This window comes from Protopterus annectens, chromosome 1.part0, assembly GCF_019279795.1.
Source record: "Protopterus annectens isolate FY-2018-M chromosome 1.part0, PAN1.0, whole genome shotgun sequence".
NCBI lineage: Eukaryota > Metazoa > Chordata > Ceratodontiformes > Protopteridae > Protopterus > Protopterus annectens.
The window spans coordinates 538471574-538487333 of NC_056725.1; the positions used below are offsets into that span (position 1 = coordinate 538471574).

Consider the following 15760-nt stretch of genomic DNA (forward strand, 5'->3'; position numbering starts at 1 on the left):
ATATGATCTCACCCAAATGCAGATAAACGTTTAAGAAAAAATGTCATGGGGTCCTGTAAATAATTCAGGACCCCCCCCCACAAAAAAAAAAAATTAAGTACAGTCCAGCAAGTCAGAATGACTTTAAGGGACCATGCTCCCCACAGTTTAAGTTACCTTCCAGAAGGTCTGAAGATCTTTACTCAGGTTTGCAGATGACAATTCAAGAAAGTACCTCCTTCTCGGGGTGTAATTCCGCAACCAGCAGACCAGATTTCTCTATTTCCCCATGTCCTTCAACACATGCTGTCCCAGGAAGTGATAGAACCAGTTCTTCTTCCCAGACTGGAAAGGAGTTGTATTCAGGGATGTTTTTGGTGACAAAAGAAGAAACATGCTTGGAGACGAATTCTGGAGCTTTAAACCTGTTTGTGATGGTGCCAAAGTTAGAAATGCTATTACTTCACAACCTGTACCACTTGTTCATCGTTCAAGTTTCCTGTTAACACTAGATTTAAAAGATGCTTATCATATTCCTATTCATCCAGACTCTAGGTGTTTCTTAACACGATCCAGACACACACAACCTTATCAGTTCTCTGCCTTACCCTTTGTGAACACTCCTGGTGCAGTGACTAGTTCAAAGTGTTTAGCCCCAGTTACAGCTCATTGCAGGCTGCATGGTATCTACATTTTTCCATGTTTAGACAATTTGCTTATCTTTGCAGTGTGTTTTCAAAGTGTGTGGAATCTCTGTCTTGGGTGAGCGACCTGTTAGATAAGCTGGGATTCCAAGTGAACATTCAGAAGTCTTGATTCCACACAGGAATGTGTTCCTGGGTTGTCAGCTAGACACTTCAGTTCAAGGAGCCTTTCTTCCACATGAAAAAATAGATCTATATCTAGCTCTATTTCTAAGATTTTCCACTCAGACTTCTGTCACTCCGAAGGAATACACCAGGATTTTGGGTTTCATGGCATCTGTGATTCTCAATAGTACACCTGATCAGATACCACCGCATCTTTCTCATGTGGAGTCTCAAGTCTCTCTGGTTGTAGTACGAATATCCTTTGTCTTTTCAAATCCCAGTGGGGTTTGTCAGAAGAGAAGCCACTTGGTGGAGACAGCAAATTTCCCTTAAACAAGGTATCTCCTTCTCCCTCCCTGCTCCAAAGCAGGTGGTCACCACAGATGGCCACTGCAGTAACTGTACACTACTGCACGTTGGTTTAATTTCCCATGTTAGTCCTTTTTCTTCTAGTCTGATGAATATTATAAACCTAGCCAATGACTAGAGGTCAGAATCAAACTTTAATGTGCAGCTTCGAGAGAAAAATTGCACAGGACACTAAGGATAATCACAAGGCTTTCTTTAGATATGTTAGGAACCTGGGTGGTAATTCCCAGATATGCTCAGAATTAGTCCAAAATGACAAAAAATACATCGAACCCACAGACATTGCCAACATCCTAGCTGACAGGTTCAGCGCAAACTCCCCCCCCCCCCCCCCCCCCAAAAGGGCAAATGTCTATCCCAGCAGAGTGCTGCCCCCCTGACATCTCAGATGCTCAGGTAAGAGCCGCCCTCTCCAAAGCAAAAAACACAGCATCAATGGGACCAGACGGTGTCCCGGGCTGTGTCCTACATGAACTCCAAGAAGAGCTAAACCCAAACATAAAACTACTGTTCAATCTCAGCCTTACTACAGGATATGTGCCCAAAGAGTGGCGTACAGCAACAGTGGTCCCTCTCCATAAAGGTGGTGCCTCAACGGATCCTGGAAACTATCGCCCCATAAGCCTGACTAGCTTGGTCTGCAAAGCTATGGAAAGGATCATCATGGACCTCATAAATAAAGATATTGGGGACCTACAGACACTGGATCCTACCCAGTTCGGCTTTAAGGGCAGATCCTGCCTTTTAAACCTGGTCGATTTCTTTGAAACAGTCACCAAGGCCATTGACGAGGGGAAGGTGGTCCACACAGCCTACCTGGACCTCGCAAAAGCTTTCGATACAATACCCCACTCGGGCATTATAGATAAGCTCACCAGCTTAAATATAAACTCCTATGTCACTAGATGGATTGCAAACTGGCTCAAGGACTGAACCCACATGGTTAGAATTGCTGGAGCCATGTCAGACTCCAAACCAGTTGCAAGTGTTGTCCCACAAGGCTCAGTCCTGGGGCCTCTCTTGTTCGATATATATTTCTCGGAGGTACAGGCCAACACGGAAGGACTGTGGCTGACCAAGTTCGCAGATGACTGCAAACTGGGCACCATAATCGACTCTCCAGCCGACACAAGCATCCTCCAAAAGGGCCTCATAGAAACAGACAACTGGTGCCAGAGCCATGGCCTCAAGCTAAATGCCAAAAAGTGTATAGTCATCCCCTTTGGCAAAAACAAAGTGCCCACAAATTACCACATAGGTGGTAATCCATTAAGTACAGAAGAAGTAATTAGGGACCTGGCGACCCAAGTTGATAGCAATCTCTCATTTGACAACCACGTGGCCAAAGTGGTTAGAAAAACATTTTATATAGCCCACCTAATCATGAAGGGATTCACATCTAGATCAGGGGAGGTCATCGTGCCTCTTTACTCATCCCTCATCAGGCCCATAACTGAGTACAATGCCCCTTTTGAGATGTACCTTACCAGACACCTGCAGCAACTGGAAAGACCCCAAAAGTACCTCACCAAGAGGATCAAAGGGCTCAAACAGATGCCATATGCTGCCCGGTTAAAGAAACTCCAGCTCTACTCAGTGGCATACCGCCTGTTCAGAGGCGATCTGTGCCTGACGTATAAAGCCATGTCCAACCCGGAATTAATGGACATGCTGCACCTCAGAAAATCCAAATCCCATCGAGCTCTGGCTCGAGAGACTTGAACCTCAGCACTGAAATAAATAGGACATGCTGGAGGGACAGATTCATAACCCAGAGGCTCCCTTCACTCTGGAATAAAATCCCAGTCCAGGTTAGGCAGAGTCCCTCATTGACTCTCTTCAAGAGGAATCTTGATGAGTGGATGGGAGATCGTAGGTTTACCCCGGGTATCACTTCTGTGTCATTGTTAGACAGAGGCACAGTATACTAACCTCGAAAAAGGGCATAGCAAAATAAATTTAAAATGGGTGGCGAAAGCCAAACACATTCTGGCTAGGCTTATAAATGCCCTAGGGCAGATAGCCTAGTATGAACCTATGATTTTTTTTTAAATGTTCCTTATTCCATTAACTGTATTCAAGTTAGCAGTTTATAAAAATATCTGTTCTTGTCTGTAATCTGACAGTCGGTCATACTGTAGGTGAATCATGATGTGTCATGTGCTTTTTGTTTTGCAGCCCTGAGTTATTCAGCAGTCAAGGAGTGGGTGTTCTGGTTTTTATCTGTACATTTTATTATTGAAGCAGACTTGTGCTGGTCATGTTTTCCTTTTAAGGAGTGTTGTATATTTTTCTTCTGAAGAATTCCTTTGTTTATGCAACTTTTGGGGATGGATTTTTTTTCATGTAAATTAAGCAAATATGTAGTTTTTTTCTTATATGTATTGTAGTGTATAGTTGAACTGTGGAGTGCAGGGGCTTGAGTTACACCCTCCAGTTGGGTAGCTGATGCCTTAACATGATTGTGAAAGAACATGCAGTGGACTGCAGGGGGTAGCAGTTGCTGGATGTGTAAAAGTAGGGATTTTTGTAGAGGAAACTCTAATAGTTATGAGCTGCTGAGGGCTTTTTTGCTCATCGGATGTGAAGTGCATGTGATTAAGGTAGGTGCTTTACTAACCTGTACTTTTAAGAACTTTTGAAAGGAACCATTTCCTTTCTGTTTTTTTTTTTTTTTACTTTGTGGCTTTGAATGTTGTGCTTCTATTCTATTCTAAAGCAGGCCAGCATTTTTAATTAATGTCCTTCCACCTCTGTTTTTGTGTATGCTTAGGAATCAAAAAGTATGTCGTTGGATTAATAATTAAAACGTCGTCTGATCCTACATGTGTAGAGGTATGTTCATCTTGGCGACACACATTTTTTACTAGAACAAATACTTAAATATTAGTTGCTAAAAAATTTTTTTTCCTGATTTCAGAAAGAGAAAGTGTACATTGGAAAGCTTAACATGATTCTTGTTCAGGTAAGTTTAACAAGAGTTGCAGATTGTATTGGATAAATGTCCCAGATTGTTTTTGTCCAGTAGTCCTTTTTTATGTTACTGTAGTTGTAAATTTGAGACCGTTTAAAATTCAGGTAAAAGTATGTAACAGTATTTTTAAAACTGTTATCCTCTGGTGTTAGTGACATGGGTACACATACAGTTATAAGAGGAAAGAAACCATAACAAATATATATATTTTATTTTCATGCATTATACGTGTATGGCTTTCTTCATTATTCAGTTTAACACTTAGTAGATTGCTCAAGTTCTGACTTCACTGAAATTTCACTCTTACTCCTAAACAGTGTTCTGCGTGTGTTTTCACTCATTCCAGTTATTTCTGTGTAATTTGTTCATTCATTTTTTGAAAGATCCCACCTTCATTTTCAGTAATTGCTGTTTTAACAGCCAACTTTGCCTAGGCAATTCAACTTTTATATATCGCAGCTCAAAATAATTTTCTTGGTTACAATAGTTTGCTTCCCCAATATTTCGGGCAAAGTACCCAACAGGGACTTTTTAAATCTATAAACTCATTGTATTCCCCAAAAGTATGTTCACAAGTATCCCTCTTTCACATCACACCTCCAACAATTGCTTTTTACATGTTGAAAAATTCTCTTGTCTACTTGGGTATAAATTTCCTTATACAAATAATTCCTTGCAAAAATCCTAAACCTTTAAGATTTTGTTGCATACAAATAATCCTCCCATTGTTCCTTTTTATATTACTTTTCCATTTTTATTTCCAAGTATTTTCTAACCTATTCTGATTTGATTCTTATAGTAGTGCAATATTTTATATGCCGTTTTAATTATACCTTGTTAACCACTGCCGCTGTTCTAAACTCTGATACAAACTCAACCCCAGCTGGTCTTTCATTTAACACATCCCTGTGTCTTTCTTTACCAAAACTCTGATCAGTCCTGTTGTATGGAAGGCAGTCTACATCCTGGGGATGTTCATCATATTGATCACTGCTGCATTAGCCTTACCTATGTGGGTTCATCATATTGATCACTGCTGCATTAGCCTTACCTATGTGGGTTATAGCCTGCTAAGGATATAACAGCTAGCCAGCTTCCAAAGTTCAGGGAACCTTAAACACACCCAAACTTTCAGGCAACTTGAGCTGAGCTGACTAAAAGACAGGTTTGAGTGCATAGTCCTTTAGAGCCTTATTGCTGCCAAAGAGTATGCTCCTCTGAAGTTTGTGAGGATCAACTGTCAGTGCTGATGTTCTTCGTGTTTCACTGCTGCAGTCGTCACACTTGGGTTATCCTGCCAGGGGTAGCCCTCAGTCAGCCCGAATACCAGAGGCTTAGTATTTCTGCGTCGGTTGCTGTCACTTCAGGACTGACGTCCGGTCATCAGTGGTATAAAAACAGGCAGCCGACTCCATTACATCAGTCTTTCTTGCTGAGGAGCCCGAAGCAGAAGCAGCTCGCACGAGTGCCGGTCAGCTGCTACCCGAGTTTTCGTTTCCAAAGTTGAAGTCTTCTAAAGCTTAAGTACCCCCATTGGGGATCCTTTTTTCTTGCTTTAACCGATGTCAAAGAGGTAACAATTGTCTTACCTGTGGAAAGCAAATACCACATCGAGATTTTTATTCTTACTGCATCACCTATTTAGGCCCAGACCACAACGTACCTCGCTGCCGGTTTTGTGCTTTGTTCAATGCCCAAACTATTCGTCGTCTGGCCCTTATTATAGCTAAATACTTTCGTTCTCGATCTCCGTATTCCGAAATGGTTTCAGTAAGCCATCTGACTTCGATCTTCTGAGAAAACGTAAGGATAAAGACAGAGACAGCAAAGGTCAAAAACTGCCGATGATGCTTCTGTTGAGCTAGTCGCCAGTTCGCCGGTACTCTGAGGCGCTTTTGCAGCCCCTGATGCCTGCTTTGATGGATTTGCAGGCCACTACAGAGACCCATTTGGAGTCCGGTATGCTGCGAGACTCTTCTTTGACTACAGAACCTGCGGATGTCTCTAACTTGGATGGGTCTGGAGCCGCTGTGCAGGCACCGGCTTCTGAGGAAGTTCTTCGCACTACCGATATTCGACACAGACTTCTTTCGTGTTTTCAGTTCTTTCTAAAACTACTGAGTTTCTAAGGCCACGAGTATGAGCGACGCCTAAAAAAAAAGACGACCCTAACTCAAGCGCCTGCTTCCTTGCCACACTCTCAGATGCTTAAAATGGCAGAAGATCTTATGCTGATTAGGGGAAGCCAGCCTTCCCCTGTTAAAAGAGAGACACTTGTCCCCAGCGGCTTTATCTGACCAGGAGTCCGACTCTGAGGTTTCTGATTATGAAGACATGTCCTTATCTGCCTATGAGAATTCAGATGCAGAGGAATCCATTCCTTCTACCTCCCATCCAAAGGATTTTTCTTTTGGTGAAACCCTACATACTTTGAGAGAGCATTTCCATTGGGAATGCCAGGATTATCCTCAGTCCAAAAAGAGACACTGGGAATTTTTAGATTTACCACAGCACAGACCCTTAGCTATCCCTCCTGTTGTGGATGTTGTGGATGATGTCTTTATGGAATCCAGTCTAACTCCTGATACTTTTGCTCCCAGGAAACCTGACCGGTACTACAGAGTCCCTGACTCTCACAAATTTATTTTCAAAAATCCTACTGCTGACCCAGAGGTCATCTCCTAAGGACCTAAAGGAATAAAAGCAACTACAGCTAAGAATCCCACCCCCTCGGCAGGGATTCCTGAGCTTTAGACAGATGGGGTAAAAAAGTGTACACCTCTGCAACTCTTGCTATTTAGAGCATTAAATTGTCAGTTGCACATGCTGAAATACCAGCAACATATTATGGAACTTATTAAGCAAAAATTATCTACCTTTCCTGGCTGTGCAGAAAATAAAGAATTGCAGGAGCTTATGCATTCTGCAAACCAAGTCAGCAAGCATACCCTGCAATGTGGGTTTGATGCTCTAGAAGCATCTTGCAGGGCAGCAGTCACAGGTTCTGTACTTAGAAGGCATGCCTGGCTTAAGGAGCAGACATTGCCAGATCATGTCAAGTCAAAATTATTGGACGCTCCTCTGAACAAGGACAATCTGTTTGGCACCAAAACAGAAGAGGTTTTAAAAAAGATGGAAGAGAAGTCTAAGTCTACGCAGACAGTCTCAGAGTTTTTGCAAGTGCAGCCTCCAAGATTCAGTAGGCATTGCCCCTCAAAACATTGGTCTTTTCCAGCCCCCTCAAGGCCACCTCAAACTAGACCTAGGGGAAACGGACCCCCCCAGATTACAGTCTTAGGGTATGCAGAGACCCAAGCAATGGAGTACCTCCACTTCTAAAATGGAGTGCTAAGCCACCCCTTATGGAAAGAAGTCACAATGACATTTCAACTCCTCCCCTCACCTCTGCCCAATTGCTCGTGCCCCTAGGAGGAAAACTTGCCCACCATGCAAAAAACTGGACCTCCATCACCAACGATCGATGGGTCCTCAACATAGTATCCCAGGGGTACAAATTTTATTTCCACACGCTGCCAACCTTAAAAGGGTTCCCAGACCTAACTCCCAACCCCATGTTCATTCCCTGCTCTCCATAAGGGCAATTCAGCCTGTTCCCGCAGAACAGATAGGCCAAGGTTTTTATTCCAGACTTATCCTGGTACCCAGAAAAGAAGGCACCTGGCGCCCAATCTTAGATCTATACATTCTAAACCCCTTCCTGGTGGTACCAAAATTCAAAATGCTCACCCTACAGCGGCTTCTCCCTATGCCGACCAAAGATGCCTGGTTAGCCACGCTAGACCTAAAGGAGGCCTATCTGCACATTCCAATCAGGGACTCCTGCAGGAAATATCTACGTTTCAGGGCAGGATCTATGCATTTTCAATTCTCTGCACTTCCCTTTGGCTTATCCACTGCTCCCAGAGTTTTCATAAAATGCCTGTCTCCAGTCATTGCCTATTGCAGACAGAGAAATGTTCACATTGACCCCTACTTGGAGGATTTGCCTGATTCAGGCAGACAGGAAAAGCTGTTGTAGCACCTGACATTGGTAAAGGACCTTCTAACCTCCCTGGGGTACACTGTCAACGAAAAGAAATCCAAACTCGTCCCCAGTCAAACAGTTTTATTCCTGGGAGCAAGCTTGGATACATCATCCCAGATGGCATTCCTTACTCCAGAAAAACAAGCCTTTCTGACAGGCTACTTCTCTCAAATGGCCACTAGAACCCAGTTATCCGCATGGAAAATCATGCAAGCTCTAGGGTTCATGGCCTCCTGCATTCTACTAATTCCATATGCCAAACTGCATATGAGGAAACTTCAGTGGTACTTAAAAAGTCCTTGGTGCCAACATTCTCAGGATCTGGAAATTATCATACCTATGATACCTGGTCTAAGGAAAGCGTTCCTTTGGTGGGCAGTAGCATGCAACCACAACAAGGGCCTTCTCTTTACACAACCCCATGCCGTCCAGACCCTAACCACAGGCGCATCAGACTATGCCACGGGTGCACATCTGGATGACAGGTGCATTCCGGGCCACTGGAGCCCAAATCAAATTCATCTGCCCATCAATCAAAAAGAGATGCTAGCTGTTCAGCATGCTCCCAACAGCTTTCAGATCCCTACTCTCTCCGGGGCCTCTATTAATCAAAACCAACAACAGCACAGTGATGTGGTACATCAGTAAGTAGGGGGGAACCCACTCTGCGGGCTAGCCATGACCCTTTGGAACACTGCCTCAGCCATGCATATTCACCTGGTGCAAGCTCAATTCCTGCCAGACAACCAAAACTCTCTGGCAGACAACTTAAGCAGAAATCTAGACCCACACAAGTGGCAATTAAATCACAACACCTACAGCCTTGTGACCCAGAAATGGGGTACCCCGAAGGTGGACCTATTTGCCTCCCCCTACAACTACTAGCTCAGCAAATCCTGCAGCAGGGAACCTCACAGCAAGACCTGGAAAGTGGATGCCCTATCCTTCCAGTGGGCAAATCTCTCACTCTATGCATTTCCCCATCTACCTCTTCTTACAAGAGTATTAAGATAAGGGAGGAAAGACCAAGGGCAGTCCTGATTACCCCAGACTGGTCACGCCAACACTGCTACCCACTACTGCGCAGTTTGTCACCTTTGCCTCCATGGCACCTCCCCAGATCACAACTCTCCTGACTTAGCAGGAGGGACAGTTCTTGCATCAACAATTGCAGACCCTGAACCTTGCAGCCTGGCTTATTCCTTGACTTCTCCTCCAGTGGCCAGCCTAAGCAAGCAGGTACTGGATATCATATGGGAAGCCAGGTGACGCAGTAGTAGAAAATCCTATGCTGACAAGTGGAAAAGGTATTGTTCCTGGATCCAGACTAAAGGAGCGGATCCAGCACAGCCCTCCTTACCCCTCATCCTGGATTACCTAGCAGACCTACTCCACAGGGGCCTATCCTTCTCTTCCATTAAGATCCATGCCTTTGCCATCTCTGCTCAGTATAGCACTGAGCCACCTCTCTTCTTACACCCTCTCATCAAGCAGTTCCTGAAAGGGGCTAGCAACTTAAGGCCACCAAGAAGAGCCCCTACCCCTGCTTGGGGCCTTAACTTTGTGTTGGAAAAGCTCACACTACCCACCTTTGAGCCTGCAGCGTCAGCAGAGTTAAAATTCCTCTCTTGGAAAACAGCCTTGCTTCTGGCCATCACTTCAGCTAGAAGAGTGTCTGAGCTACAGGCATTTATGGCTGTGGAACCCTTCATCATTTTTCATGCTGACAGGGTCTCCCTCAGGACTAACCCAACTTTCATGCCTAAAGTGGTGTCCAGTGTGGCTCCCAACCAATCTATCCCATTTGCCCACCTTTTTCCCCCTAATCCTCAAATTAAGGGGGCAAGGATCCTGCACTCTTTAGATGTGCACAGACCGCTTAGATTTTATCTTGCTAGGACTAAACCCTTTAGGAAATCTGACCAGTTACTAGTCAGCTTTGCACCAGGGGCAGAGGGCAAGGCCATATCAGAACAAACCATCTCCAAATGGATAGCACACTGTATCCATTTCTGTTACAAACACCATGGGAAACCACCCCCTCAGGGTCTCAGAACACATTCCACTAGGGCAATTTCAACTTCTACAGCCTTTCTCAGAGGAGTCCCTGTCAGGGACATTCTGGAAGCTGCAACTTGGAGTTCTGTTCATACCTTCACTAAGTATTACCACCTGCCTATCATTTCCAAATCCAGGGCAGGCTTTGCAACTGCAGTCCTGCAGGACATACTAGCCAGCCCCAACTCTTCTTGACTGCCTCCACCCATTCTTCAGCTTTGGGAATCAATCCAAGTGTGATGAGGGCAACAGTAAAACACGAAGAACATAGTACAGTTGTGTACACTTACCATAAATGTAGATGTTGCCTCCACCCATTCTTCAGCTTTGGGAATCAATCCAAGTGTGATGAGGGCAACAGTAAAACACGAAGAACATAGTACAGTTGTGTACACTTACCATAAATGTAGATGTTGGAGTGTATTCACTGTTGCCGTCCTGGTTTCCCACCCTCCAGCCCCCTTTGTCTCTCTCTCTCTCTCTCTCCTTACAGAGCTATTGGTATTTACTTTTTACTGATGGTGTTTTTCCACCATAACTTAGCTCCCTATTTGGGGGCCCCTGACATGTGGGGCAAGAAAAACTGATGTAATGGCGTCGGTTTTTATACTACTGACGACCTGACATCAGCCCTAAAGCGACAGCAACCGATGCAGAAATATTAAGCCTCTGGTATTCGGGCTGACTGAGGGCTACTCCTGGGAGGACAACCCAAGTGTGATGACTGCAGCAGTGAATACACTCTAACATCTACATTTATGGTAAGTGTACACAACTGTACTTTCCTCTGTTGGGCTGATAAGTTCTCTTGGGGAGGGGGCAGTAATGTTGTATTTTAACAGACTGTCATGAGACTGTAACATATTTTTAAATGGAACACTCATTATTCCTGTCATTTTAGAAGTGGTGTAAGGTAAGTGAAAACATTTTTTCTCTGGAGAAATTGTTTATTTTACTTTTGTTGACCTAGCATGCTGTTTTAAAGTGCGTTTTACTGTTTGTTTGTTTTTTTTCCCCTGTCAAACTAACTTTTGTAGACTGGTAATATTTACCGGCATTTGCTATTTGTCTTCCCTGGGAAATGGGCACTATTTTCAACTTGACCGTGGAAGGAACTACTGGTCCGGTGGTCCGTCGTCCTTCCAGCCACAAAAAGAAAAAAAATTAATCAAACAGCCTTTGCCACCACAACAGGCTAGCAGTTTGCCTCGGTCACAGGTAGGTGTGACTACTGTGGCCATTTGTTGTACCTCTTCCCCATATCTTTTACCCAGCCTTCCTCAGGTGTAGCAACTACAACCACTACAGACCAGGTTAGCCACATCCTCTTTGGCTGTTGGGGGTCCCCTCAGTGGACAAGGGAGAGCCACACCTGTGAAGAGAGAACAGGAAAGGTTTTCCTTTTGTGTCAGAATGTTGTGCTAATCCCTGTGGAAGCTGGTGCTGCAATTTCATAACACAGTTGGCCTTGTTTTAGCCTGTCAGAAAGAAAGAAAAGAAAATGAAGACTGTATCCAGTTAGATTTCTTTGTGTGTGAGCAGTTTACTGAATCTGTCTCAGGGTTTAATGTAGGCTATTGATCCTTCTTTTAAGGTAGTTTCTGGTAAAAGAAAGAGGAATACCTTTTTTTCGTGAAGAGATTCAAGATTCTGAATCTGAACAGGAAGATGAAGGGTACCTATGTATGTCAAACAGAGCTCCTCATTAGCACTCAAGAAAAATCTTGATTGGATGGGTAATAGGAAATTCACCCCGGGGATCACTTCTGTGGTTCTGCCTGACAGGGGCACAGGAAAATAATTTTCTTGGGTGGCGAAAGCCAGGGTACCTTTTTGGCTAGGCTTGTATAGGCCCTGGGGCCAATCGCCTAGTACCTACCTATGAAGATACAGGGTTTTCTCCTCAGTTTTCTGTTTTAGACTCTGAGGAGAGCTCACTTTTTGATTCTCCCAACGGGAAGGTTCTCTTTCTTTGAAACTGTTGCTAGAATGTGTTAGTGTGTTCAGTTGTTATACACTGAGATTTTTCAGTCCTCAGGAAATACCATGAGTGGTTAGAGAGGGATTGTCCAAGTCCTACACCCATTCCTCCTGATGTTCTTCATTCCACATTGCTGCAGTCCTAACACTTGGGTAGTCCGCTGTCCCAGTCGGCCCGAATACCAAAGTATATGGCTGACGTCGGTCACGGCGCATTAGTCTGACGTCAGGACGTCCGGGTACAAATGCGCATGACCGACGTCATATCCTCAGTCTTTTTTGCCGCATGGTCCGATGCAGAAGCAGTTTTGCGAGTGCAGGTTGGCGTTCTGAAATTTTCTGAAGTCGGAGTTTCAGACCGAATCAAAGTTGGCTAAGTACCCCGTTGGGGAATATTTTGGTTTTTTCTTGCCTCAGTATTTAACCGGATGTCAGATAAAGTGAATAACTGTATTTCTTGTGGGAAACAGATACCTCATAGGGATTACCATACCTTGTGTATACCTTGTTTAGGGCCTGAGCACGACGTTGTTGGATGCCGCTCTTGTGCTAGATTTAACAAACGCACTATTAAGAGAAGGTTAGACTGTGCCAGGTTAGTTTTTGGGAAGCGTTGTAATTATAAAATGCCGTCTGATGCTCCGACGCCCGCTTCGTCCAAAAAGCGCAAGGACAAAGCAGCAAAGCCTAGATTGGAAGAACCGTCAGTCCCGGACGTCGGTTCTTTAGAAGGCTCAGTGGAGCCGGAGGTTCTGCCAGGAGTTTCTTTGGAGTCTCAGGGAGAGACTTTACTGTTACAGGATGTGTCCTCTCAGGAGGTAGGCCAGGCTGAAGGGGCTTCTCAGGTGGCTGTTCTTCCCTCTCTTCCTAAGGTGGTTAGAGCCTCCCCTTCTGTTTCCAAGGCTTCTTTGAGAGGCAGGCCAGGTTTAACTTCAGTGGGGGTTTCTCCTAGCTCTTCAGGATCTTTGCCTAAGAAACATATGCTTAAAATGGCAGAAGATTTGATTACTATGATTAGAGGTTCTATGCCCCCTCCTGATAAGAGGCCTAGGGTGGAACCTGAGTTTGAGAGTTTTGAGCAGTGTTCGGAGGCTTCTGAGTCTTCGGCTGAAGACTTGCAGGAGTATCCTCCTTATTCTGATTCTGATGTGGATGATTCTACTCCTTCAGCTTCTCCTCCTGAGGATTTTTCATTTTCAGAGACTCTTCATTCCATGAGGGAGCATTTTAAATGGGAAGGTCAAGATTTCTCTGATTCCAGGAAGAGGCTTAGGGAATTTTGTTTTACCCCAGCATAGGCCTTTAGCTATACCTCCTGTTCTGAATGTGGTGGAAGATGTTTTGCAGAGGCTTCCCTGAACCCTGATTCTTTGCCTCCTGCCCCAGTTAAACCAGATAGGTACTATAGGGTGCCTGAAGCTCATAAGTATCTTTTTAAGAGTCCTAGGGCAGAGCCGAAACTGTCTCTCAGGGGCCTAAAGGTGTTAAGGCTTCTGTTGTTAAAAATCCTGTTCCTCCTGATAAAGAGGCAAGGGCTTTGGATAGATGGGGAAAGAAAGTGTATACTTCTTCCACTTTAGCCATGAGGGCGTTGAATTGCCAGTTTCACATGTTAAAATATCAAAATTATCTCCTTTCACAATTGAAGTCTAAGGTGGATGCTCTGGCGGAAGGTATTGAGTGTAAAGAGTTGCAGGATTTAGTTCATGTGTCTGAACAGGTGGGTAAGCATTCCTTGCAATGTGGTTTTGATGCTGTGCAGGCCTCCTCGAGGGTGGCTGCCACTGGTTCTGTTCTTCGTAGGCACGCCTGGTTGAGGGATCAGAATTTAGCTGAGCATGTTAAGACAAGGATTTTGGATGCTCCATTACAGTCTGACTTGTTGTTTGGTTCGCCTGTGGAAGCAGTTTTAAAGAAAATGGAGGACAAGGCTAAGTCTATGCAGACTGTTAAAGATTTTTTACAGGTGCAGCCTCCGAAGTTTAGTAGAAATTGGCCTACTAAGGGATGGACATATCCAGCTTATGATTCCCAGTCTAGGGGTAGGTCTAGACGTGGTAGGGGCAGAGCTCAAGGTTCTTTTAGGCCTAGAACAGGGAGTTCACCTGCTCAGTCTTCTGGTGAGGGCAGGGGTCAGTCCTTTCGTAAACAGACCCAATGACCTGCCTTTTCAGCTGCCAGTACATTCTCGTCTGGCAGCACCTTTGGGAGGAAGGCTGGCTCTTTTCAAAGAAAATTGGGATTTAATTACCCAAGACAGATGGGTATTGGATATCATTCACCACGGTTACAGGTTTTATTTCCATACCTTGCCTCCTTTCAAAGGCATGCCAGACATTCCTCCTCTACAAAGAAAAGAGGCTCACAAGCAAATTTCTCTGTTACTCCAAATAGGGGCCATTCAGCCGGTTCCTGTGCCAGAAAGGGGCCTAGGATTTTATTCTCGCCTGTTCCTAGTACCAAAGAAGGGGAACACGTGGAGACCAATTTTGGATTTATCTATCCTCAACACTTATCTGGACATTCCCAAGTTCAAAATGTTGACGTTACAACAGCTTTTACCTCTGCTGGGCAAAGATCACTGGATGGTAACTTTAGATCTCAAGGAGGGCTTACCTTCATGTGCCTATCAGACTAAGTTGCAGGAAGTATCTGCGTTTTCGAGCTGGGAATTCCCATTATCAGTTCTCTGCATTGCCCTTTGGCTTATCTACTGCCCAGAGTATTCACAAAGGTTCTGGCTCCAGTGATAGCTTACTTCAGGCTAAAAGGAATACAAATCTATCCTTACTTGGACGACTGCCTGATTCTGGCTCAAGAAAAGGAAGACCTTTTACAGCATTTGGAATATGTGATAGCAGTGCTAAGATGCCTAGGGTATTCTGTGAACGAAATAAAGTCCAGTCTAGTACCCTCTCAAGACATGTGCTTTCTGGGTGTGAGACTGAATACAGCAGCCCAGATGGCCTTTTTAACCCCGGACAAACAAAAGAATCTTTCCATTTACTTCCATCAACTATCTCTTCAGTCCGGGCTGACTGCAAGGACAGTCCTTCAAGCCTTAGGGTTCATGGCATCTTGTATTCTGGTGCTTCCCAATGCCAAACTGCATATGAGGAAGCTGTAATGGTATCTCAAAATGTATGGACACAGCACTGCCAGGATTTGGACACTGTCATTCAAATAATACCTTGCATTCAACAGGAATTTTTGTGGTGGGCTCAGGAATGTCACCTAAACAAGGGACTCTCTGTGACCCGGCCAGAGCGAGTCAGATTCTAACGACAGATGCCTCAGACATTGCTTGGGGAGCTCATCTAAATGGAAAGTGGATACAAGACAAGTGGCCTGCCAGACTACAGCATCTACATATCAACATGAAGGAGATGTTAGCAGTCCAGTTTGCATTAATGGCTTTCAAGGAGTTACTTCTTCCAGGGCAGGTGTTGATTCTAACAGACAACACAACTGTCATGTGGTACATCAACAAACAAGGGGGAACACATTCTTACCCGTTATGCAGGCAAGCAATGATTTTATGGGAGA

The 15760-nt window shown here is 44.5% G+C and overlaps 1 protein-coding gene across 3 annotated transcripts in view; it reads left to right on the forward strand.

Annotated features, from left to right (window-relative positions):
• Positions 1 to 15760, forward strand: part of XPO1 (exportin 1) — a 1770162-nt gene that overhangs the window by 233975 nt on the left and 1520427 nt on the right. For all 3 annotated transcript variants that reach the window (XM_044061196.1, XM_044061203.1, XM_044061211.1), the window contains exons 4-5: positions 3931 to 3992; positions 4078 to 4122. In XM_044061196.1, coding sequence (XP_043917131.1) covers positions 3931 to 3992; positions 4078 to 4122 — 107 coding nt within the window. The remainder of the gene's footprint in view (positions 1 to 3930; positions 3993 to 4077; positions 4123 to 15760) is intronic.